The sequence below is a fragment of the Spermophilus citellus genome (assembly GCF_964194105.1).
Source record: "Spermophilus citellus genome assembly, chromosome: 8".
Classification (NCBI taxonomy): Eukaryota; Metazoa; Chordata; class Mammalia; order Rodentia; family Sciuridae; genus Spermophilus; species Spermophilus citellus.
Genome location: NC_138189.1, coordinates 147,855,761 through 147,880,484, shown reverse-complemented (window position 1 = coordinate 147,880,484; position 24,724 = coordinate 147,855,761). Strand labels below are relative to the sequence as shown.

General features: G+C 37.6%; 1 protein-coding gene across 6 annotated transcripts in view; it reads right to left on the bottom strand.

Moving 5' to 3' along the window:
* The window catches only part of SCLT1 (sodium channel and clathrin linker 1), a 174,448-nt gene that overhangs the window by 100,209 nt on the left and 49,515 nt on the right, over positions 1-24,724 (bottom strand). For all 6 annotated transcript variants that reach the window (XR_014023321.1, XM_081304470.1, XM_081304471.1 and 3 more), the window contains one exon: positions 19,273-19,343. Coding sequence is in view for 5 of the 6 variants with exons in the window: in XM_081304470.1 (XP_081160596.1) it covers positions 19,273-19,343 (71 nt within the window). In the remaining variant the exon portion in view is untranslated. The remainder of the gene's footprint in view (positions 1-19,272; positions 19,344-24,724) is intronic.

Below are 24,724 nucleotides of genomic sequence, written 5' to 3'. Positions count from 1 at the left end.
GCTAGAGGCGGGAACCAGGGAGGCGAGCCGTCTCGGACCTAGCAATGTAAAATAAGGTACTGGTTTGTGTGTTTTATTTTGATCTCTTCTAACTAACTTAATGCCTAGAACCTCATTAATGAAACCACTGCGCAGGCTGCGTGGTAGAATTGGCGCCCACAACGGGGGCATTCTGAATTAGTTAGATTGAGTGAGAGAGCGCGCTAAAAAGATAAGGGAAAGAAATAAAGATAAAGGAAGATAAGGAAAAAGAAATAAAGAGGAAATAAGGAATAAAGAGGAAATAAGGAAAGTAAGGAATAAAGATAAAGGAAGAGGTGACATTTGGGTCACAAAAGTACCTGGAGATATTGAAGGAAAGAGATGTTAAATTACTTAAAATGGGAAATTCTACTTCTTCGGATAAGGAAATGTATCTGACTATTTTAGACAGTATAATTAATCAGAAAGGAAAACAGATAAAGAAAACTCAGTTATTACAATTCTTAAAGATTGTAGGTGAATATTGTCCTTGGTTTTGTGACCAAGAGTCTCCAAATTTACTTACTTGGGAAAAATTAGGAAGGAAGTTACAGAGAGTCTGTCTTTCTACTGAAATACCTGGAGGTATAGAGAATATACAGAAAACTTGGACAGCCCTAGAAGTCTGTCTTTTTGAATATATGGGCCAGAGTTCGTGGCCTCCTGAAGACCTTTTAAAAGGCATTCAAAGAGCTATTAGGTCTATTCAAATGGAAAATCAGCCTGAAGCTAAGTTAATTTCCTTTCCTTTGAGCCGTTTAAAAACAAAAGCGCTAGGAGCTAAAACAAAGGTTAAAATTATGCAGGCTAGCCCGCAGGCAGCTTGTACAGAAGAAGCATCTCTAATCTTAGAGAGCCCTCCGGAAGTGGTAAACGATCTTCCTGGAGAGGAAAATGCGGAAGAAACTCCTAAAGGGGCTCAGGGTTCTTCTCAACCACGTGAGTTAGAAACCCAAATTCCAAATGGCGATAGTGCAGAGTCTGACTGCAGCTCACAATCTGAGGAAGAAGAATTAGACATAGAAACTCAGGACTTAGAGAGAAATTTTAATAGACTGCATTTAGCACCACCTGCTCAAGCTTTTCAAATTCGGCCGGTACCTGCTAGAAGGACCAAATTTAACAGGTATGCTGAATTAAAGATGACTTTTCTTACCCCAGTTCAGCAAGGTATTAGGAAGGCTCAAGAAATGGGAGAGGATACTACTGGTTTTCACCTCTTTCCAGTTTTTGAGCAAACTAATGAACAAGATCAGAGAGTTAGAGTTCATGCTGTAACCCCATTTAAAACTATCGAGGAATTGAAAAATGCATGTGAAACGTATGGCCCAAATTCGCCTTTTGTTCAGAGTCTGATAGAAAATATTTGCTCACAACCCCTTCCTCCTAGCGATTGGATTTTTTTAGCCAGATCTTGTCTGAGCGGGGGAGATTACTTGCTTTGGAAAACTTATTGGACTGATTTTTGTAATGAACAGGCAGAAAGAAACAGAAGACAGGGCATAGAAACGCCAGTAACGATGTTTTTAGGGACCAAAGTTAGAAATGTGAACTTAGACTCGCAGCCCCATGCGGAGAATTCAGATGGCGCGGATCAGCCCGCTTTCTCACCGCCGCCGGCATTTCCTCCTAGCGGGAGCCCGGGAATTCCAGGGGAAGTCGCACAGTGTGACATCATCGCGCTGGCCATGGGGGCCGCCATCTTTAGATTTACCGGAGCAAAACAAACAGTTTCCGTGCCAACCATGGGGGCCGCCATGTTTAATTTTACCGGAGCGGAACCACAGTTTCCATACAAACCCCTAATGATTTTCAAGGCTTTTAAGAGAGATATTTTAGCCAAAATGGGATTGTTATTAGTTACTCCAAATTCTATAAGATCAGTTGAGGAAGTTAATCAGAGGTATTTTCCTGGAGATGATAAGGAGACCTTTCAGGAAGAATATCTGTTTACAAGCCAGTCTCCACGACAAAGATTAGTAAATACTCCAGACCAAAATTTTTACTAGGGGCCCTGAGTACTTCCCCGATCCCTAAGACAGCTGAAAAAATCACGTGGCTCACGGAGAGCCTATATGGATTTCTCAATGGCCCATCTCAGGGGAAAAGCTTAAAATAATTCATAGATTAGTTGAGGAACAACTTCAGGCTGGTCATATTGAACCAACACTTAGCCCTTGGAATACACCTATTTTTGTTATTAAGAAAAAGTCAGGAAATTGGAGATTGCTACAGGATTTAAGGGCAATAAATCAGGCAATTCAGCCTATGGGATCATTACAGCCAGGACTTCCCTCCCCCACAGCCATTCCTTTAGATTATAGATTGATGGTAATAGATTTAAAAGACTTTTTTTCTCTATAAGGTTACATCCTGAAGATTGTGAAAGATTTGCTTTCACTGTCCCAACAATTAATTTTAAGGAACCTGTTAAAAGATACTGCTGGAGGGTGCTTCCCCAGGGAATGCGTAATAGTCCTACACTGTGCCAAAAATACGTTGATCAAGCGATAAATCCCATAAGAAATAGCTTCCCTGATGCATATATTATTCATTTTATGGATGATATATTATTGGCTCATGCTAATCCAGAAGTACTTTCAGAAATTTTTACTCAGTTAGACTCTTCACTTACAGCAATGGGTTTATGTATAGCTCCTCAAAAAATTCAAAAGGTATCTCCTTTTCAATATCTAGGTCAGATAATTCAAGGGAGTACAATCCGTCCTCAAAATCTTCAGATAAGAGTTAAGGAGTTACGTACCCTTAATGATTTTCAAAAACTATTAGGAGATATTAACTGGCTAAGACCATCTTTAAAGCTAACTACTTCTGAGTTAAGTTCTTTATTTCAGATATTACAAGGAAATCCTTCTCCAACCTCTCCACGTCAACTAACTTTGGAGGCCAAGGCAGCCTTGAGAAAGGTTGAAATTGCAATTAAAAATGCACAGCTTACTAGAATAGATCCTAAAGAAATAATGTATTTATTAACATTTCCAACTGAACATACCCCAACAGGAGCCATATGGCAAAGATTAGGAGTTATTGAATGGATTTATTTATCTCACTCCCCTCAAAAAACATTAATTCCTTTTCATGATTCTATAGCTCAGTTAGTAATCAAAGGTAGAACTAGGATTTTACAATTAATTGGATCTGAGCCTGATATCATAATTATTCCATTTTCTGTTCAACAGACTAATTGGCTTTTTCAAACTTCTACCTCATGGCAGATAGCTTTTGCAGATTTTCCTGGGCAGATAGATAGCCATTATCCTCGTGATAAGATTGTACAATTTGCATCATTAACATCACTTATTTTTCCAAAGATTGTACGTTCTCATCCAATAGAGGAAGCTTTATCGGTGTTCACAGATGGTTCCAACTCTGGTAAGGCAGGTTTCTTCAGCCGTGTTCACACAGAGGTATTACAAACTTCTTATAGTTCTGCCCAAAGGGCAGAGATTCAAGCTCTGATTTGTGCCTTAGATTATTTTTCAAATGAGCCTATTAATATTTATTCTGACAGCTTATATGCAGTCGGAGTTACCAAAAATATTGAAACCTCAGTTAATGGATTTACTTCATCACAGGAGTTATTTGAATTATTTCATAATTTACAAAAGACAGTGCTAATGCGAAAGTACCCATGTTTCATTGGACACATCCGTGCCCATACTAACATTCCTGGACCTCTAGTTACAGGTAATGACAAAATTGATAAATTAGTAGCTTTTTGTCAACAGATGTCTTCGTATGACTGTGCACTAGCTTCCCATTCCTTGCATCATCAAAATGCTTCTAGCTTATGTAAAAAATTTAGTATTACCAGAGAACAAGCTCGTCAGATTGTAAGCCAATGCCCTAAGTGTGTTATTCACACTCCATCTCTGCCATCAGGGGTAAATCCCCGTGGATTAAAACCAAATCAAATATGGCAAATGGATGTAACTCATATTCCTCAATTTGGTAAACAATGTTATGTGCATGTCATAGTGGACACTTATTCTAGATTTATTTTTGCCACAGCACGTACTAAGGAAAATACTCAACATGTAATTTCTCGTTGCTTAGCAGCTTTTTCCGTTTTAGGGTGTCCTATGAAGATTAAAACAGATAATGCTCCAGCTTATGTAAGCTCTTCTTTTCAACAGTTTTGCCAAGAGTTTCAAATTAATCATAAAACAGGAATTCCTTATAACCCCCAAGGTCAAGCCATTGTGGAACAAGCTCATTTATCTATTAAGGTTCAATTACAAAAATTAAAAAGGGGGGATAAGATTGTGACTCCCCAAAATAGCCTTAATCATGCCTTATTTGTTTTAAATTTTTTAAACTGTGACACAGAAGGTCACACAGCTGCTGAGAGACAAATGTCTCCCTCAGTAACAGGCCCCTTAGGCAGAGTTCTGTGGAAAGATTTACAGACTGGTCAATGGAAGGATCCAAACCCGATAATAATGCGGGGAAAAGGCATGCTTGTATTTTTCCAGAAGGTGCTTTCCGTCCTATTTGGGTGCCTGAACGTGCTATCAGACATGGAGGAAATAGAACCCAGACTCAAGCGACTGAGGATCGACCCGGAGGAGCCACTACCCAGAAGGAGGAGATATCGGAAAAAGATGAAGAAAGACCAGATTGAACCAGCCGAGAAGCTGATTTCGTGGAAAGATGTGAAGAAACTAACAACCCAGGCTTCCCAAATACTTCGACGCCTAGGAAAGAACAGGACCCCAGTCTTGATGGTAGCAACAGTAATTGCCCTACTGGGCTGTCAGGTAAAAGGGAATCAAGTAGACACTTATTGGACATATTTCCCAGATCCACCCCTGGTACACCCAGCTGTGTGGACTGGAGAATCTATTCCAGTATTTACTAATGACTCATTCATGATGGGAGGATTTACAGATACTCATATTACTCCCAATCATGTGACTAGATTTAATTATTCTGGCTACAGTGCCCAATTGCCTTTATGTTGGTCACATGATAAACATGCTGGCTGTCTGAAAGTATCATTTGAAGAAAAGACAGCGATTGGTAAACCTAGACTGACAAATAATTCTATTTATGGGGACTTAAAACCTAATACTAGATCAATAATTAAGATGGGACTTTCCCATAACAAGCCAGTCATTTCTACAAAACCTCCACCGATACCCCACTGTCCAAATAGTTCTACAATTGAAATTGGCACCTTTCCTAAATGGATGGATTATGTAAATACCTTTCCTGTACAAATAAGGTGTCTAAAGCTAGTGGGTATATTTTAGACTGGTCTCCAAATATTGATAAGAGACAATTACGAAGAAATTCTGCTATGACACCTGCAGGATTTGTTAGTAATATTTTGACCTATAGTGAAGGAGGTATTCAAAAAGATATTTAGCGTTTAATTGCTGCCTCAGAATATTTACATTTTACAGATAAACCTTTACCAAAATTTGTCGGCAAGAACTGTAAAGAGGGATCTTGCTATGGCTTAAGAGCCTGTGTCCAATCTCCTTATGTTTTAATTATTGGAAATGTAAAGGTTAGATGGATAGATGACAGATATATTGTTACTTGTAATAAGTGCAACCTAACTAATTGTGTTTCTAGGTATAATGGAAGAAAAGGAGTGCTGATACTTCATCAGCCCTCTTTTGTTTTATTACCTGCTAATATTTCAGAGCCATGGTATGCTGATGCTGGTTTACAAGTCTTGCAGCAAATTCATGCCCAGCTAACAAGACCTAAACGTGCTATTGGAGTCATAACTGTTGGTGTCTTAGCACTGGTCTCATTTATTGCCTCAACTGTCTCTGCATCTCTGACATTGTCTCAGAATATTCAACATGCAAAATTTCTTAATAATTTAGCTCAAAATACTTCCAAGGCTCTGCGTAATCACGTAAATATTGATGAAAGGATTGAGACCAAATTAAACGCCTTAGAGGCGACTGTCATAAACATAGGTAATGAACTTTCAGCCTTAAAATTTAAGGAAAGGCTTAAATGCCATGCTAATTATAAGTATGTATGTGTTACAGCTGCCAAGTACAATGCTTCTCTCTGGGATTGGGAGAAGGTTAAAAACCATTTATTAGGTATTTGGCAAAATAGTAATAATAGCTTGGATATTCTGGAACTTCATCACCATATCCAAGACATTCAAAATAATAGAGCTGATTTTTCAGATCCTTCTTCTTTGGCTAACAAAATATTGAAGGAGTTAAATGGATTCAACCCTGGAAATATTCTTAAACACTCCGCTTGGTACATTATTGGATTATTCTCTCTGCTGTTAATTCTCTTTTGTATTGTAACCATAGGATGACGATTCTTCCAATCAAGAATCCAAGAACTTCAGAGAGTGAACCGCCGCCTCATTGTTAAGAAAAGAAAGGGGGAATATGTGGAGAGCCATTCTGACACGTGACTGGGTGACTCCCGTTAAGGGCCTGAGGCGCTCTGGCTGTGTCGGAGCTTTCCCGACCCTTTCCTGATGAGAGAGCCCATCCGTGTGGGGGTGTGCGTGACCACTGACCCCAGAGACCCAATCACTGACCCTGACCTTGGAGTGCAGCCCCCCCTCAACCTTCATTGGATGGAATTCTCCCGAATCTCTTGTCCCCCAAATAAAAGGCTACTCCCCGGCGTGTTCGCTCTCTCTCTCTCCTGCTAGCCCAGAGTAATCCTCGCTGCCCTGCTGGGCAGCTAGAGGCGGGAACCAGGGAGGCGAGCCGTCTCGGACCTAGCAATGTAAAATAAGGTACTGGTTTGTGTGTTTTATTTCGATCTCTTCTAACTAACTTAATGCCTAGAACCTCATTAATGAAACCACTGCGCAGGCCACGTGGTAGAATAATTGTTATGTCTTGTTGGTGAATGGTTCCTTTTAACAGTATATAATGTCCTTCTTTATCCCTTTTGATTAACTTAGTCTTGAAGTAGATTTTATTCGATATGAGGATGGCCATCCCTGCTTGCTTACAAGGACCGTGTGCGTGGTATATTTTTTCCCATCCTTTCACCTTCAGCCTGTGTATGTCTTTTCCAATCAGATGTGTCTCCTGGAGGCAGCATATTGTTGGATTTGTTTTTTTAATCCATGATACCAGCCTATGTCGCTTTATTGGAGAGTTTAAGCCATTAACATTCAGAGTTACTATTGATATATGGTTTGTACTTCCATCCATGTTTGATTATTTATCCTTTTTTTTAAAAAATTTAGTTTGTTTCTCCATGATTATCTTTCCCCTTGCCCTCTGTCTTTACTGAGGCACTTCCCACTGATGGTTTTGGTTATTGTTTTTCATTTCTTCCTCGTGTAGTGTTTTGCTCAAAATGCTTTGCAATGCTGGTTTTCTGGCTGCAAATTCTTTTAACTTTTGTTTATCATGAAAGATTTTTATTTCGTTGTCATACCTGAAGCTTAATTTTGCTCGATACAGAATTCTTGGTTGGTATCCATTGTCTTTCAGTGTTTGAAATACATTGTTCCATGACCTTCTTGCTTTCAGTGTCTCTGATGAAAAATCCGTTGTTAACCTTATTGGTTTACCCCTGAATGTAATCTGTCTCCTTTCTCTTGTAGCTTTTAACATTTTCTCTTTGTTCTGTATATTGGATATCGTCATAACAATGTGTCTTGGCGTTGGTCTACTGTGATTTTGTGTGCTCGGTGTCCTGTATGCATCTTCAATTTGTATATCTGTTTCCTTTTTTATTTCTGGAAAGTTTTCTGTAATTATTTCATTCAGCAGGTTACTCATTCCCTTGGTTTGAATCTCTGTACCTTCTTCTATCCCGATGACTCGTAAGTTTGGTTTTTTTATGTTATCCCATAACTCTTGGATGTTTTTCTCGTGATTTTTTACCAGCCTTTCTGAGTTGGCTAGACTCTTTTCAAGATGATATATTTTGTCTTCATTATCTGACGTTCTGGCTTCTACTTTCTCCACTCTGTTAGTGATACTCTCAATTGAGTTTTTAATTTGGTTTATCGTTTCCTTCATTTCTAGAATTATTGTTTGATTATTTTTTATAATCTCTATCTCCTGATAAAGAAGCTTAACTTCTTCTTTTATCTGTTTATGTAATTCATTATCAATGTGTTCTTTCGCTGCTTGAATTTGCTGTCTTGTATCCTCTTTAAGGTTCCATTCCATCTGTCTTAGGTGTCCTTGAGTTCTTTATATGACCATTTTTCTGATGACTCTAGGCCCTCCTGAATATTTAGGCTGTTCTGCATTGTTTGTACTCCTTTTCTTCCTTGCTTTTTGAAGCTGCTCATGTTACTTCTTGTTCTGTTTGACTGCTGAGTTACTGTTTACTCCTATAAATTTATTTGATGCTTGGGAGAAAAGGTATTAGAAGGGAAGGGAAGAAGTCACTAAAGAGAATGAGAGTAAGCAGGTAGAATTCAAGGAATGGGGGATAAGATAATTGAAAAGAAATGAAAAGATAAAAGAAGAAAAACAAGGAAATAAAAAAAGAAAAAAAATTTAAAAAAAAATAATAAAAAAATTAAAATTAGAAGAAAAATAATTTTTAAAAATTGTAAAAAAATTAAAAAAACAAGAAAAATGAAAATGAAAGAAAATCCCAAATCAAAAAAAAAAAGAGAAAAGAAAAAAGAAAAAAAAACTAATAAATGCAGTCTTAGAGTTTGATTAACTTCTCTTCCAGTAGATGGCACTGTGCCTACCAGGCCAAGTTTCTCCTGTCAATACGCGGGAACCAATCACTGTGCAGCAGGTCCTCCCAGACTGGCCCAGTCTCCAATCCTGAGTGCCTAGGGCCTCCTCTTGTGTCTAGTCACTTCCCACTTTTCCTCTAGCCAGGCCCCTCTCACGGGTGTCGCTCACCACAATACTGGCTACACGCCAGGTCTGCTGCTCCTGGGAGCCCTGTTTTCATGAACGACTGGGCACACTCTTCCAGTTTGCCATTCCCTCAGACCCTAAGTTTGTAGAACTTGGGGCTGAGAATCCTCAGCGAATTTTACTTGCCCTCCGGTAGCCACGCCCCCGGTAGCTGGTGCAAGAGACCTCAGCTGTCAGCACTGGTGGGAGCGGTAGTTCCACGCCACGGGTCCCGCGCCACCTCTGATTCCCTCGGTCTGGCTATCGCGCTCACGGGAGAGCTGGGAGGGGCCCTTACGGGAGAGCTGGGAGGGGCCCTTAAGGTTTCCCTGATGTGTGGAGAGGGAAGGCTAGGGAATTACACACCTGTAGCCGCAGGTTTCAATGAAGTTATCTCCTCCGCTGCAGTCTGATGACGTCAGTTCTCTGCCATGGTGGTGTCTCTTGCAAATGGCGACAGTTCGTTTCCCTTTGTCGGGTGACCAATGCAACGGCTGGGTCCTTACTGTCTCTCCCAAGCCCCGTTTCAAACCTGTGGCCACTACCTATGAAGGCTCGGTTGGCATTTACCTCTGTAGGATCAGAAGGGCTGACCAGATGTTTCAGCCGGATGGATTAGTGCTGAGTCACAGCTGTTTGTCTGTGGGAAGCAGGCGAATAGGAGCTTGAATTCAGCCAATCCGGGCTCAGTGTGTGTTCACTTTATAATTATTTTAAACATTATTTTATAATTTAACAGTGAAGTTAAATTAGATGATCATTAAAAGTTTCTGTCTTGCAACAAAATTCCAGGATATTTTCCCTTGACCTTAAGCCTAATAGCACCAAAGTTCCACCCATTTTCCTGTACAGAACCTTTCATATGCATTTTTATTTTTTATTTCCATCATCATTACATGATTACATGTTTTTATGAGCCACTTTTCTTACTATCTTACTTTTAGGATCTCTACATTCTGATTTAGCCTAGATGTGCCACAAGTCTTGTGTCTTTGTTTTTCCTTCCATTCTTTTCTGTGCCTCAAATGTGGTATTGAGTTGATTACACAATTCCATGACCCATTATCATTATTAGCTATAAAAGACTATTATCGTTTATTCTTATTTTATAATCCTCTCAAATTTCTCTCCATTTGATAAATTCCCATTAAATAAATGGTAATATCCTTGCCTATATTACATGCCTGGATAAAACACATATTACATACGTGTTTTTATGAGACATATATCTCCACATATAAAATTACTTTTTAGATCTATATATGTTGACATAACCATATCTTTACACATGAACACTTGTTTCTAAATGATTTTTTCCAAAGAGATATTATTACACTTTCTTAACCATTCCTTTAGTGATGAATACCTAGGCTGCCTTCAATTTCCCGCTTCTACAGAGAGTGTCACTCTGCAGAGACAATGACTAGCTTGAAGTTGTGGTACATAATTTCTGGAGATGTTTTCATTTTTTTCTTTTATAGATACAAGTATACACAAAATATACATTGCATTCTTTTACTATATGTATATTGAAAATAAATCTCTCTATATATATTATTAAAATATATATCCATAATCAATACACATAATTGTTTAAGCCATTTGAAATCTATATAAATCATATCATACTATATAGTCTTTGGCACTGTGTTTTTATACTCTATTTTATATTTTTGATACTGATGGTTGAATATGAAGAGTTACATGTTAAATATCCCCAATCCAAAAGTCTGACATTTGAAATGCTCCAAAATCTGAACCTGAGCACTAACATGATACCACAAATAGGAGATTTCACACCTGGCTTCATGTGACAGGCCACAGTAAAAATGCAAGTGAACTAAAAGTACTATATGAATTACCTTCAGGCTATGGGGATTAAAGTCTATATGAAACAAGTGAGTTTTTTGTTTAGACCTGGGGTCCAACCCCAAAATATCTCATAATACAGATGCAAATTTTACAAAATTTGAAATGAAATCCCAAATCTGTAATACCTCTAGTGCCATGCAGTATGGATGAGGGACACTCACATTGTTTCAACTTGCATTTTCCTGACTGCTGTGATTTTTGAAATGTTTGCTCACTTTCTCTGCTCAATATTCTGTGCATTTTTATTTATTTTTACTGTAATATGTCCACAATACTAATCTGTTGTCAGTTATGTGCATTATGAATGTCTTCTATCAGACTGTGGTTTGCCTTTTCATTTGATTTATACTATTCTTTGTAACAACTTTTACATTTTAACATAGTCAAATACATCAATCTTTTCCTCTTTGACTTGTATTTAAATCGTATTAAGACATACTTTCCTGGGCTGGGGTTGTAGCTCAGTGGTAGAGTGCTTGCCCTGCATGTGTGAGGCACTGGGTTTGATCCTCAGCACCACATAAAAATAAATAAGTAAAAATAAAAGTACTGTGTCCACCTACAACTAAAAAAATTTAAAAAACAAGAAATATTTTCCTATATGCAATGTATACCTACATTGAAACAAAAAACACCATGTTACTTCATTAATACGTATAAACTTTATGTTTATATGGACTGTTTCAAAAATAAATATAATTAAAAAGTTTTTTGTTTTGTCTTTAAAATAAATACTTCTCCAGCAAAATGTTAAAGAAAGATTCTAGGATATTTAAAAATAAAATCTGTGAAGTTTTGCTTCTCACATTTAGGTATTTATTCCAAAAATCAAATAAATACAAAATGTGAAAGGCAAGATTTTATCAATTTTTCTCATCAATAACAACCATTCCTAACATTATTTTCTCCCTACTGATTTACAATGCCAATGCTGTTATATACCAACCTTCTACATGTACTTTATATTTCATTATATTCACAAAACTCACACTTGGAAATAACTTGCATTTTATTCCTTTACACAAGGATCCTGGTTAGGATTACATTATCAAACCTGTCTCTCTTACACATACAGAACTGACATAACTACACATTTGAAAACACTAGATGATTACACTGATTTCAATCATAAGGATTTGAAATACATTCTCATTAGAGAATTAAATTTTCTTACCCACATACGGGAGTTCTACATTTTCTATTTAGTTCTTTGGCATATCTTCTATTTCTTTGTCAATATTTTTCATTTCTTTGTTGGGAATTTCTATTTTTTCCATTTGTTTAACTTGTTTATAATTGCTCACTGATACATTTTATGGCTGTTGAAAAATCTTTGTCAAATAGTTCTAGTATCTGTCATCTAGGAGTTGGTTCTAATAGATTATCTTTTTTCATTCAAGTTGAGTTATTCTTGAATCTTTAAGTAATGAATAATTTTGGTAGAAATTTAAGTATTTTTAGTGTTACGAGACTGTGAATATTACTTAAGCCTATTTTGACTGACTTCCTGTGACTCTGTTCTTTTAGAGGGAAAGGAGGTGGCCTTGTTTCGGCCTCCCAACTACGCCTCCACTGACATGGGTATAGGTGGGTCCACAGTTTGCTCCTGTATCATCTGGCTGCTGTGGACAGTTATTTTCTAAAACTTGTCATGCTAGGTTGCCCCTCTCCAGCCTTTGGCTTGAGAGAGCAGGTCTCTGGGGGAGCTTTTATTTGGTCTGCACTTGGTATTGCCAGAGTTCTAGTTTTTTCACTTCCAAGTCTTATGTATAGGAGGCAAAAAAGAAAAACAACATAGGCATCATGCCTTGGTTCCTGAGGTACCTTCCTGACCTTTTTGTGTTGTTGTTCTTTCTCCATCTCTTAGTCTTGATTCCAAGGTTTTTAGTTGTACTTCCCAGAAGGAATAGGAAAAAGTACTGCTCCACTTTCCTTCCCACTGTTGTTTTGTTTTGGTTTGTTACTGGGGACCGAATCCAGGTGCACTCTGCCAGGAAGCTACATTCCAAGCCCTTCCTATTTTTTTTTTTTTTTAGTTGTTGATAGTCCTTTATTTATTTTATGTGGTGCTGAGAATCGAACCCAGTGCCTCACACATGCCACGTGAATGTGCTACCGCTGAGCCATAGCCACAGCCCCCCTATTTTTTAATTTGTTTTTTAATTTTGATACTACTAACCTGCTGAGACTGACCTCAAACTTGTGATCCTCCTGCCTCAGTCTGCCAAGCTCCTGGGATTACAGGCATGTACCACCATGCCCAGCATACTCCAGCATACCTGGTATGTCCATAGTTTTTTAAATAAAATTGTGTACTATAATTAAAATTCTACTTAAATTGTATCTTCCTTCTTTAGTTGATGGGTATTGTTGCTCGTTCTACTCAGATCATAAATAAGCAAAATGTTATTCACATATTCCTTAGGCTGGTATCTTGCCTAAACATTCTGTCAGAAAATTAAGTACTCCTCCTAACCATGATACCTCTTAATGCCATAAAAGTCACCTTGCAAAGGTTGTAGATAGAGGTAGACAGGAGGACTGCAGCCACATTTGGAAACTGCTACAGTTCCTATCAGTGTAGGTCTGCTTCTGGCCTCTCCAAGTCTGTCCAGTTTGTCCATCTTTATGCTGACAACACTGTATTCCTTTCGCTTTATATTAAGTCTTGATATTTGGCTTTGGAATTCCCCTTAATTTATTATTCCTCTTGAAAAGTATCTTGTCTATTTTTAACCTTTTACATAACTATATAAATTTTAAAATCAGCTTTTCAAATTCTACAGAAATCCTACTGTTTTTGACTGGAAATTCATTGAACACAGGAATAATATTAAGCTTGTGCACAAATGTGCTTTTGATTTCCAAACATATGGTAATTATCTACATTTTTTTCTGTTATTGATTTATAACTTACTAGCATTGTCATGAGAAACTGTGGTTTATGTTAATTCCGTCCTTCAAAAATTGTTAAGAATTATGTTTACAGCCCAGAATGAGATCATTTTTTAAAAAAAATGTTTTGTAGAGATATAAAAAGGAAGCAGGTTCTAAAGTGTCCTTGTCAAAATCACAGTGACCTCTGTACTGAGTTGAATAGTGCACTCTACATCTAGCCCAAATACATGTTGACCTAAAGCTTATTTGGAAATACAGAAAAAGCTTATTTGGAGATATGATTAAGTTAAGGATCATTTTGGATTTAAGTGGGTTCTAAAACAATGACTAGTGTCCTCACAAGAAGAGAAGACACACAAAGAGACACAGAAAATAAGCTCGTGTGAAGAAAAACTGGCAGAGGTTGGTGCTGTGCTGCCATGAGCCAAGGAAGGCCAGGGGCCTCAGAAAGCTGGGCGAGGACGGAAAGTTTCCCCTTGGGAGCACCTGGCTGGAGTGTCAAGGAAAGGCTGCAAGCTCCAGCCAGGTGCTCCTCAGGAAAAACCTTCCCGTGACTCGCTGCTGCTGCCTCGATTTCACATAGTTTTCAGAATTAGAAGGTAGTCTGGGAGCATACTTCTCTATTATTTTTCGTCACTGTGTTTGTAGTAGTTTGCCTGGGACGCTGCTATAACCTCCATGTTGCTAACCTCAGTGGTCAGTGCGTAGACCTCATCCCTCTACCACTGGCTTGATTTAGTTGATGGCCACTCCTTCCCCCTTCCCTTGGCTGTTAGGACACTGCACTTTCTACTTTTCCTCCTAACTCACTGTTTTTTCCTCAGTTTCTTTTGCTGATTCCTACTCTTTTCCCTTCTCAATTTTAAGTATTTTTAAGTCAGAGTTCTCTTTATCGTATTTATGCCCTAGATGATCCATTCTAGATTTATGGCTTTAAACACTATTCTTATGTTCATCATCAAAAGTTCATATCTCCAGTCTGAAATGTTTACTTAACAACTCACTTGTTCACTGGATATATTCACTGGAATCTCCAGCAGTCACTGAAAACTCACTCTTGCCCAAACACCACCCCCACCTCACCAATTTGGCCCCTGCAGACTTCCCAGTCCATGGTATTATAATTTTTCCAGTTGCTCAAGAGAAAATCTTGGAGTCCTCTTTATCTGTCCCTGTTGCCTCCAGACAAATTATCAACGAAACTTCTTGAATCTTTAATACAAAACACTAAAAAACATAAAAACTAATCACATTTCCCACTAACCTCCTTCAGGGTCCTCCTGGTCAATAGGATCTTTTGCCTGGGTTACTGCAACAGCCTTCTCATTGCTCCTCTTGTTATCAATTTTACCTTTCTACAGTCTACTTTCAAAACGGCAGCCAGAGTGATATCTTACCAAAATTAGAAGATCTGTCAATCCTCCTACTAAAAACCACTCTTATTTTTCCACAGCAAAACCCAAAGTCACTATAGTGGCCTACAGGGCTCCATATCATCTTGTGCCCTTTCTCCACAACCTGTGTGACTTCATCTTTTGTTATTTTCCTCCTTGCTCACTCTGTTCCAGGTATACCAGGAAAGACTGTGCAAGTGGTCACAAATTTTACTTCTCCACATTCCCAACTTTTCAATATGACACTGAAAATCCTCCTATCGAGAGGGGGATCTACTTGCCCATCCTTTGAATTGGTTAGTCAGGTGACCTACTTTGCTATGCGGTATTAACAAACATAATTCAAAAGAGGGTGGAGAAGTATTTACATACTGTGATTTGCTCTCCTGCTTTTCTTGAGAACCTTGCCATGCCAAGAAAAGAAGGACTTTTCTCATGACCCCGGTGAAGTCTGCCAATTGCCAGACAGACTGACCATCACTATTGACTATCTGACCATCCTGTGTGGAGACACACAGACAAATTCAGTAGATCTCGGCTAAGTAGGCTCAGACAAGAAAATCTGCTCTGATGGTCCCCAAAATAATATTCTAAACAAATCAATGTGTTGAGTCACAACAGTTTAAAATGGTTTGTTAATCAGCAACAGATAGTGGAGAGAGCTCACTTCCTTCCTGTTCTTCCTTGCTGTTCAATCCTGCCTTTGCAACGGCTTTGCCTTTACTTGGAACCCTGTCCCTATTTTATAAATCTGGTTTATCAATATCGTCACATCTTTGTTCAAATCAATCACAACCTCTCAGTAAGGATTACTCCAAATCTTTAAAATGCCACCCCACCATTATCCTAGCACTCCAGTAACCCCACCCTGATCTTTTATTTGTTTTCTGTATTCCTTTGGCCTTTTAGCTTATTTTACTTGAACACTGTATTTGTTCATTGTTTGCCTGCTCCTGCTAAAAGTAAGTTTCAAAAAGAGAAAGGTATTTATTATAAACTGATGTACCCAGGTATCAAGATCAAACCCTGTACATAGTCAATGCTTGCTAAATAATTATTGAGTAAATGAATGCATTCAATGTTCTAGAGATGCCTATTAGATCAATTTGTTGATCACATTCTATTCTTAATTGTTTTCTGTTTATTTTATTTATCAATGACATGGAGTTGAAATCTTTACAAGGATTAGGTCCACTGCCTTGTATTTGTCAGTTTTTGCTTTAACATTAGTATTTTTACTATACAGCCATTTTGAAAGGAAGTTTAAAAAAATTATAACAAAACATTCAACCAAGATGACCTTTATTTTAAATGTCCTAAATAGGTTTCACTTTATAAATATTAGTAATCAAGATATTATTTAACAGTAGCATTAAAATAATAATCAAGACTAATTTTGGGTTGTTTATCATTTACTTAATATTCTAGTGCTGTACTAATCCTAAATATTAATAGAATAGAATAGACAGCCTTCAAAAGTTATTCTAAGAATGATACAGAAATATCAGTGGATAGAAAATAAGGATTCAATAAATAAATATAGCACATTCATTTAATATTATACTACATAACATTAAGAATGATAATATTATATCCAGCACTAAAAAAAGAATGATAATACTAATATGATCCTCATATATCAATAAGTGAAAAAGGCTATTCAACAGCGTTTATATTATCCTTTTACTAAAATATTCAAGTACACACACAAACCTAAACTTAAAAAGTTAAGTTATTTTAAATAATAAAATCATGAGATTTTTATTTCCTTTGTGTTATATCATAGTTGTATAACAGTGTATCTTGTTTTTGTTCCAGATTCTAGATCCCTGGTATTTCCTGAGCATCAGAATTATTTTTGTTATTTGTGCTGAACCTCTCGGACCATATCTATGTTCATGCTAATGGGATAACTTGTGGCAGGCCCCCAGAACCAGACTGGTTGTGGTGGCAAAACTGACCACAAGAACAGAGGGTTAGGACTTCGAGGCCCAACCTCCCGATCTCCAGGGAGGGGAGTGGGGCTACAGAACTGATTCAATAATGCGATTAATGATCTAATCAGTGATATGCATGTAATAAACTTCAGTGAAAATTCTGAACACAGAGGCGTGGGTGAACTTCCTGTTTGGTGAACACACTGTCACATCGCGGTGCTAGTAGGATGACACATCTTGCTTCCATGAGCATAGGACATGGAAGCTCTACATTGGGGACCTTCTCAAATCTTACCCTATAGGTGTCTTCTTTGGGTGGGCCCAGTTTATATCCTTTATAATTAAAATGTAATCATAAGTATAATGCTGTTCTAAGTCCTGTGAGTCATTCCAGAGAATTACTGAGCCAGAGCAGATGAGGGAAATGTCCACATTTGCAGTGTGTTGGTTTGAAGTGAGATGACCTGGGAGGTCCCCAAACTGGTGGTATCTGAATGAGGGTAACTTTAATGGGGACTGTGCCCTAAATCTGTGGAATCTATGCTAACTCTGGATAGTTAATGTGAGAATCACATTGTAATTTGACATAATCTACTATCTAGAGTATTTTATAATAATGGAGTTTATACTGGTTTCATAATTTCTTAAAAAATATTTTTTAGATATTGATAAACCTTTATTTAATTTATTTATTTATATGCAGTGCTGAGAATCAAACCCTGTGCCTCACACATGCTAGGCAAGCGCTCTGAGCCACAACTGAGCCACAACTCCAATCCATGGTTTCATAATTTAAAAAACAATTTCTATCTTGAAAACAGTAAGATCTTGTAATTAAATAAACCATTGTTATTTTAAGCTACAAAATCAGTAACAGCTAGAGAAATAAAGTGAATCATGTAAAAGCCACAAGTAAAATGTCTAAGGAAATAGAAAGTAAATATCTTATATTAAATTTGAAAGTTGACAAAGGCAATAAGATCAAAATATAAAAAGCTGTAAATAAAATTTTGAAAAAAATTAAAGATTCTGCTTTTAGAAAACAATATCTTATTTTGTGGGGTAAAACACATGCTTGTATTTTGAAAGGCATAATGAAATAGTTTATTTAACAAACCATAATTTATATTACATTATTAAAATATTAAAGATATTTTCAAATGAATATTCAAGAACAAATCTTACATGATTGTACTTCTGAATTTTAAGTATTAGGACTAGGAGAAATGAAAGTGAAATTTTTTTTTTAGTTATTTGGAGATTTGCCCGTGAAACCTATTAAATGCAATGATTATTAAACAAATGAATAGTAAATATACAAACAGTATTAAATTGTATAATTGGGGGGGGGGATCCTGGGGATTGAACTCAGGGACCCCCAACCACTGAGCCGCATCCCTATCCCTATTTTGTATTTTATTTAGAGGCAGGATCTCACTGAGTTGGTTAGCACCTTGCTATTGCTGAGGTTGGCTTTAAACCCACGATCCTCCTGCCTCAGCCTTTCATGCCACTGGGATTACAGGCATATGCCATTGTGCCTGGCTCTAAATTGTGCAATTTTAAAAAATCCCATACAGATGGTCCCTATTTATGATGGCTTGACATTATAAAGGTCTGAAACAGAGACATATTCATTAGAAACCGTACTTTGAATTTTGATCTTTTGGGGACTATTGACAGGTGTCTGGTACACTTACGAGGCTGGGTGGCAGCACAGAGCTATAGCCCCAAGTCAGCCAAGTAATCACGCAGATTAACAGTGGCCTCGCTATAATGTAGTGTGTTGCCAAGCTATGGTGTTGGTAGGCTGGTACGTTAAATGCATTACTGACGTACAGTATTTTCAACTTAAGGTGATTTTATTGGGACACGACCCACCATAAGTCAAGGAGCATCTGTGCTGGCTGCCTTCTACTTTCCTTCCCTGGCTCACTCCCCACTCCTCTACTGGTGGTGCTTCTTGGTACTACCTACTAGAGAAACAGCAGATGTGGGAACCATATAGCAGTTCACAGAAAGACAGGAAGTAGTGTTCTGTGTGTAAAAATATTTTCTCAAAGGAACTAGTTTTCTTCTGTATCACACTCCTTCACGTGTATGCTATAATTATTTCCTGACTAACCATCTTGATTTTAGTCTCTTCCTGTCCCACATGATCAGATATATAAGAAGCTACTGACAGATACTTAATAAAAGGAAGAAAAAAAAAGAACCCATAAGCAAATTATGGTATCACGAGCTCCTGTAAAAAAAAGTAATTACTAATAAAATAACAAAATTCAGTTTGGAAGATACCTGAGTTGTGCTCGGAGTTGCTCAGTTTCCACACTTTGTTCGGATAATGCTTTCAGATAGTGTTGGTTACTCTGTCACAGGAAAAGAAGAAAGACAATCAGTATTAGAACATTTAAGAACTATTTTTAAAGATTAACCATAAGGCATATAAGTAGAAAAAAATGAAATGAGAGTCATGAGAATGATATTGTGTTTTGAGGGTGAACCACGTCCCTGGTCGTCTTTCCTCATCTTTACTTCAGTGGACACCTGATTTGGTTCAGACAGCCTTATCTGCGTTTCTGTCTTCGCTTGCTCTGGAAACCTGGTCCTCTTTTGCTCATCTACCTGTGAAGCCTACACATGTAGAACAGCATTCCGCCCGGCATGACTAAAGTTGTTGGTGTATTGGTAACCCAAGTCCCCTTGGCCCGAGGGTGGGAAACCTGAGCCTGTGTTCTTCCCTGGCTTTCATATTTCATTAGTGGTATCAAGTTTCAGCCACAGAGCTAACTCGCTCAATTTCAAAAGTCCTTTATTAGCTTCCTTCTCTTCCCTACTCCCTTGCTGGTGTTATTTGGTATTATCTCCTAAATAAACAACATGATTTAGAACCCTTTCCTCAGGTTCACTTACTTACAGAGGAATTCAAAGTAAGATATGAGGCAACCCTCTACCTGGAGAAAAGCTTTTTTTAAGGGAAGTGACTTTTTATCTGTTTTGGTTTTACCGTGATGGTACAAATTCCTTTCCGGCAACACAGACACACGTATATTTATGTTGGGCAGGAAGAAAATGAAATCAAGACTATACATAATTATATTATACATAATATAATGTAGACATTATATTACAGTTACCACTTGATTTCAGTCTCTTCTTGCCCCAACAGATCATGTTTGCACCTCTCCTACTAAAGTCCCCAAGGCAGCTTTCATGTGCTTCTCTCATCCTCTATCCAATTTCATTGACTTCAGATTTTTAATCCAAGATTAGATTTCCCTTGCCTGAGATACTCACATTCTGCCTGAATTTAACCCTCAACACCCTGACTGGTCCACTCACTCTCAGGTTAAATTGACTACTTATTTTCTGCATTTAGATAAAACTTAATTTGTAACTTCACAATGCAAGCCATATTATATTTACAAATTTACTTATTATATTTATACATACATACAAATTTACATATTATATTTATAAATTTACATATTATATTTACAAATTTACATATTCTTGGTTATTATATGAGCCTTTTTTGAGGACTGCTTCTCTCAGAACTCTCAGAGCCTGTTATATGAGTCAGTACATGGGAGGCATGTAGACCTTTGAGGAATGAATGAGGGAATACCTTATTGAGACAAAAAGCAAGCCTTAGGATTTAGTTGTTATATGGAAAAGATGATTATCACAGACCAGAATTTAGTATTAAGTTCACAAAGCACAATTGAAAAGATCAAAAAATCAGAAAAAAAAATATTGAGAGGTAGGTAGATTACACCACACAAGTAAAGTGAAAAACAAAAACCAAACAACTAGATGGAATATTGGGCCTGTGATATTGTGATTTATACTAAGAAACAGAGTTGGTAATCCCAATTTCTTGGCAAGCTGCCCCTAAAACCCTTGGAACATCCAAATTAGTGGTCTTTTTATATGCTAACGAGAAGACTTGGCAGCAGAGCCCAGGAAAGCCTCAGGATGGGGGCTGGTCATCAGGGGAACAAACCATGTGATTAGAGGGCTAGAATTTTTACCCCCCTCCACCTTCCACTTCAGACTCCAGGGAGTGGCAAGGGAGTTGAAGGCTGAGTTGATCATCAATGGTCAAGGACTTAAGCAATCACAGGTACCTAATGGAAGTCTCCATAGCAAACACACAGATGGGGTTTAGATGCTGGAAGGCTGCTGTCCCACTGAAGGTGTCTGGAGGATGCAGTGTGAGGGGGTTTACGCGTGTTCCTCCTATGCAAATCCTCCAAAGAAGTCTTATCTCTAGTAGAGACCCTGCAGGCCACACTATGACTGACTGTGGAGCAATGGAATGCTGCATGTCTACAGCCAATATGATTTTGTGCTGCTGAACCCCCTGTGTTCACCAGGAGTCCCAGCTACTAAGGAGGCAGAAGCAGGAGGAAAACTTGGGCCCAGGAGTTTGAGGCCAGCCTGAGCAATATTGCAAGATCCCACCAAAACAACAAAGGGAAATGTGAAACATTGAGAATTAAGGTAGAGAAATGTAATTTCTCATATATCCATGTATGCATTCATTTACCATTATACTAAAGGATTCATATGTGTGATTCTTTTTAAGCATAACTGAGGACCTGAAAGACCTATGTACTCAAACCTACAAAACATTGATGAAGGAAAATTTAAAACCTCAAAGTTTTAAAACCTCAAAGCAGAAGGAAGAAAATAACAATGATCAGAGCAAAGAAAACAAGATACAACAAATAAAAACATTCTGTGTTCAAGGGTTGAAAAACTTAATTTTTGAAAATGTCCATACTACCCAAAGCAAGTTACAGATCCAATGCAATCCTTATCAAAATCCCAATGGAATTTTTTTGCAGAAATAGAAATAAAATCCTAAAATTCATATGAAATCACAAAAGTCCATAAATAGCCAAATCAATCTTCAGAAACAATTATAGAACTGGAGGCAAAACATTTTCTAATTACAAAATGGACACTGGCATGAAGTCACACTAGTGGATCACACTAGTGATCCCAGAAATAAACCCACAGATACGTGTTAACAGACCTTGACAAGAATGCCAAGAATACACAGATGGCACGGGGAGCCCTCAGTCAAGGGTGTGCGGAAAACCTAGAGGTCCACACGGAAAAGAATAAATGGGACCCTTATATTATATGCACAAATAAACTAAAAAATAGATTAAAGACCTAAACCTAGGACATGTACCTGTAAAACTCCTGGAAGAAGACCCAGAGGAAAAGATTTGAGACAGTGATCTTAGCCGTGTACATGAATATGCCACCAAAAGCAAAGGCAATTAGAACAAAAATGATCAAGTAAAAATTATAGCAATAAAAAGCTTCTGTACAGCAAAGGAAACTAAGTAGGTTGAAAGGCAACCCGTGGGCTGGGAAAAAATATCTGGGCAAATGGCACCTCAAACAAGAAGTAATCTCTAAAATACTATAGGAACTTTTAGAATTCAATAGTAAAAAACAAACAACTTGATTTTAAAATGGGCTAAGTATTCTTTTTTCAGCCTATGTGTGTGTCCTTAAATATAAAGTGAATTTCTTATACATAGCATATAATTTTTTTTTTTAAATCCATTGGGTCACTTTTCACTGAGGAGTTTAACCTATTTACATTTAAAGTAGTTGTTGATAGGAAAGGATTTAATACTGCCATTTTGTTGGCTGTTTTCAGTTAATCTTACAGTTCTTTTGTCTTTTTTTTATTATTATCTTACTTTCTGATACTTTCTGTTAATATCCTGATTATTTTCTCTTTCTTATGAAATTACACAGGCCACCTGGCCGTGCTGAATACAACACTGCTGTATTCAGCTGGGACTACTGGTTGTATGTGTGTGGGGGTTGGGGGTTGGGGGTGAGGGGGTACCTCATATTAATGCATTTTAAACTGATAACTAATTTCAATTGCATATAAAGGCCATTATATTTAGCTTCTCTTTCCCACATTTGTTATTATTGTTACAATTCACATCTATTTGTATTATGTATCTTCTAACATATTTGTACTACTTTTGCCTTTTAACTTTTATATCAGAATTAAAAATGATTTACTCACCACCACTAGAGTAAAACAGTATTCTTTACATCCCTTTGCTAACACATTTCACACTTTCTTATGTTATTGTGTAGCTGTTTAACATTCTTTCTTTTCAACTTAAAGAATTCCCTTTGCCATTTCTTAATAAGATGGATCTAGTGGTGATAAACTCCTGATTTTTTTTGTTTCTCTTTCATTTTGAAGAAGAGTTTCGCTGAGTATAGAATTATTGTTTGGCAGTGATCTTCTTTCAGTACTCTGAAAATATCATCCCACTCCCTTCTGGTCTGCAAGGTTTCTGCTAAAAAATCTTCTATTTGTTATTTTGTGGGTTCCCTTATATGGCTAAGTTGCTTTTCTCTTGCAGCTTTCAAAATATGCTGGCTTTCAAAATTTGACTATACTGTGTCTGGATGTAAATTTCTTTGGATTTGTCTTATGTAGTGTCCTCTGGGTTTCTTGGACATAAATATCTGTTTCCTTATCATGACTTGGGATGTTTCCAGCCACTGTATCTTTGAATCACTTTCTGGTCCTTCTTTTTTTTCTTGTTTTTGAACTTCCATAATGTATATATTGGTCTACTTAATGGTATTTCTTCAATTTTTCTTCACTTTTTGTTGTTGTTGTTGCTGTTCTTGATTTCACTAATTTATTTTTCAGTTCTCGCATTCTTTCTTCCTCTTGACTTAGCCTTCTATGGAAACTTAAGTGAAGTTTTCAAGTTCAGTGTACTGTGTTCTTTAGCTCTTTGATTTCTGTTTGGTATTTTTATATATTTTCTCTTTGTTGAAATTCCCATATTGCTCATGCATTGTTCTCTTGACTTTGGTGAACAAATTAATAAGAGTTACTTTTAATCCTCTATCAGGTAAACCACAACCTTTTTTCAGCAAGACTGATTTTTGGAGATTTATCTGTTCCTTTGTTTGAAACATCTTTAGCTGGTTATTTTTCTGACTCTATTTTGGTGTTTGTGTCTTAGAGAAAGCAGATAATCCTCGTAGTATTTACAGACTTGCCTTTTACAATAGAAGACCCCCACAATCAGTCAACCAGAGATTTGGGAGGCCTTTACCAATTCTTTTCCTCCCCAGGAAGATGGTGGGTGGCAGCTGTGATTTTGTTGTCCTTCTCTACGCTAAACTGGGAGTGTGCAGAGAGCTATGACCTATAAAATCCCAAGCCACCTTCTCCACTCTTCCTTGCTTGGCTAGACTGTGGTGGATTGAACAGAGCCTAACACTGGCAAGACAGACTAGTTCTCTGGAAAACCTTTGAGAAGCTGGGGAGTTAGACTCACAGATCTCTTTCTTGCTTCAGGGGGAAGCTGAAAGCTGGTTTTCCATTCACTTGCTCTATAGTGAGCAAGGAATAGGATCACGGATACTTGTCAGTCCCAGTCAGTGCCTGCATTCTCCTGTGGGAAGCTAGACTGCTGCATCTGTTAGAGCTTCAAAGGTGGGAGGATGAAAGGCAGTCTGGAGCCCCTTCAGAAAAGTTGGGGCTCTTAATGTGCATACCAAACTCTTACTTCCTCTGGATGCTGGTAGGAGTTAGGGGGTCCTTTTTAGATAACATGGTGCTTCATTTGAAGCAGAGTCTCCAGTAAGAGTCCAAATCCCCCTCCTGTGGTCCAGGAGTTTAGTTTCACGTTTTCCTGGGATGCAAGAGCCTTTTAATTAATTTCTGATTTCT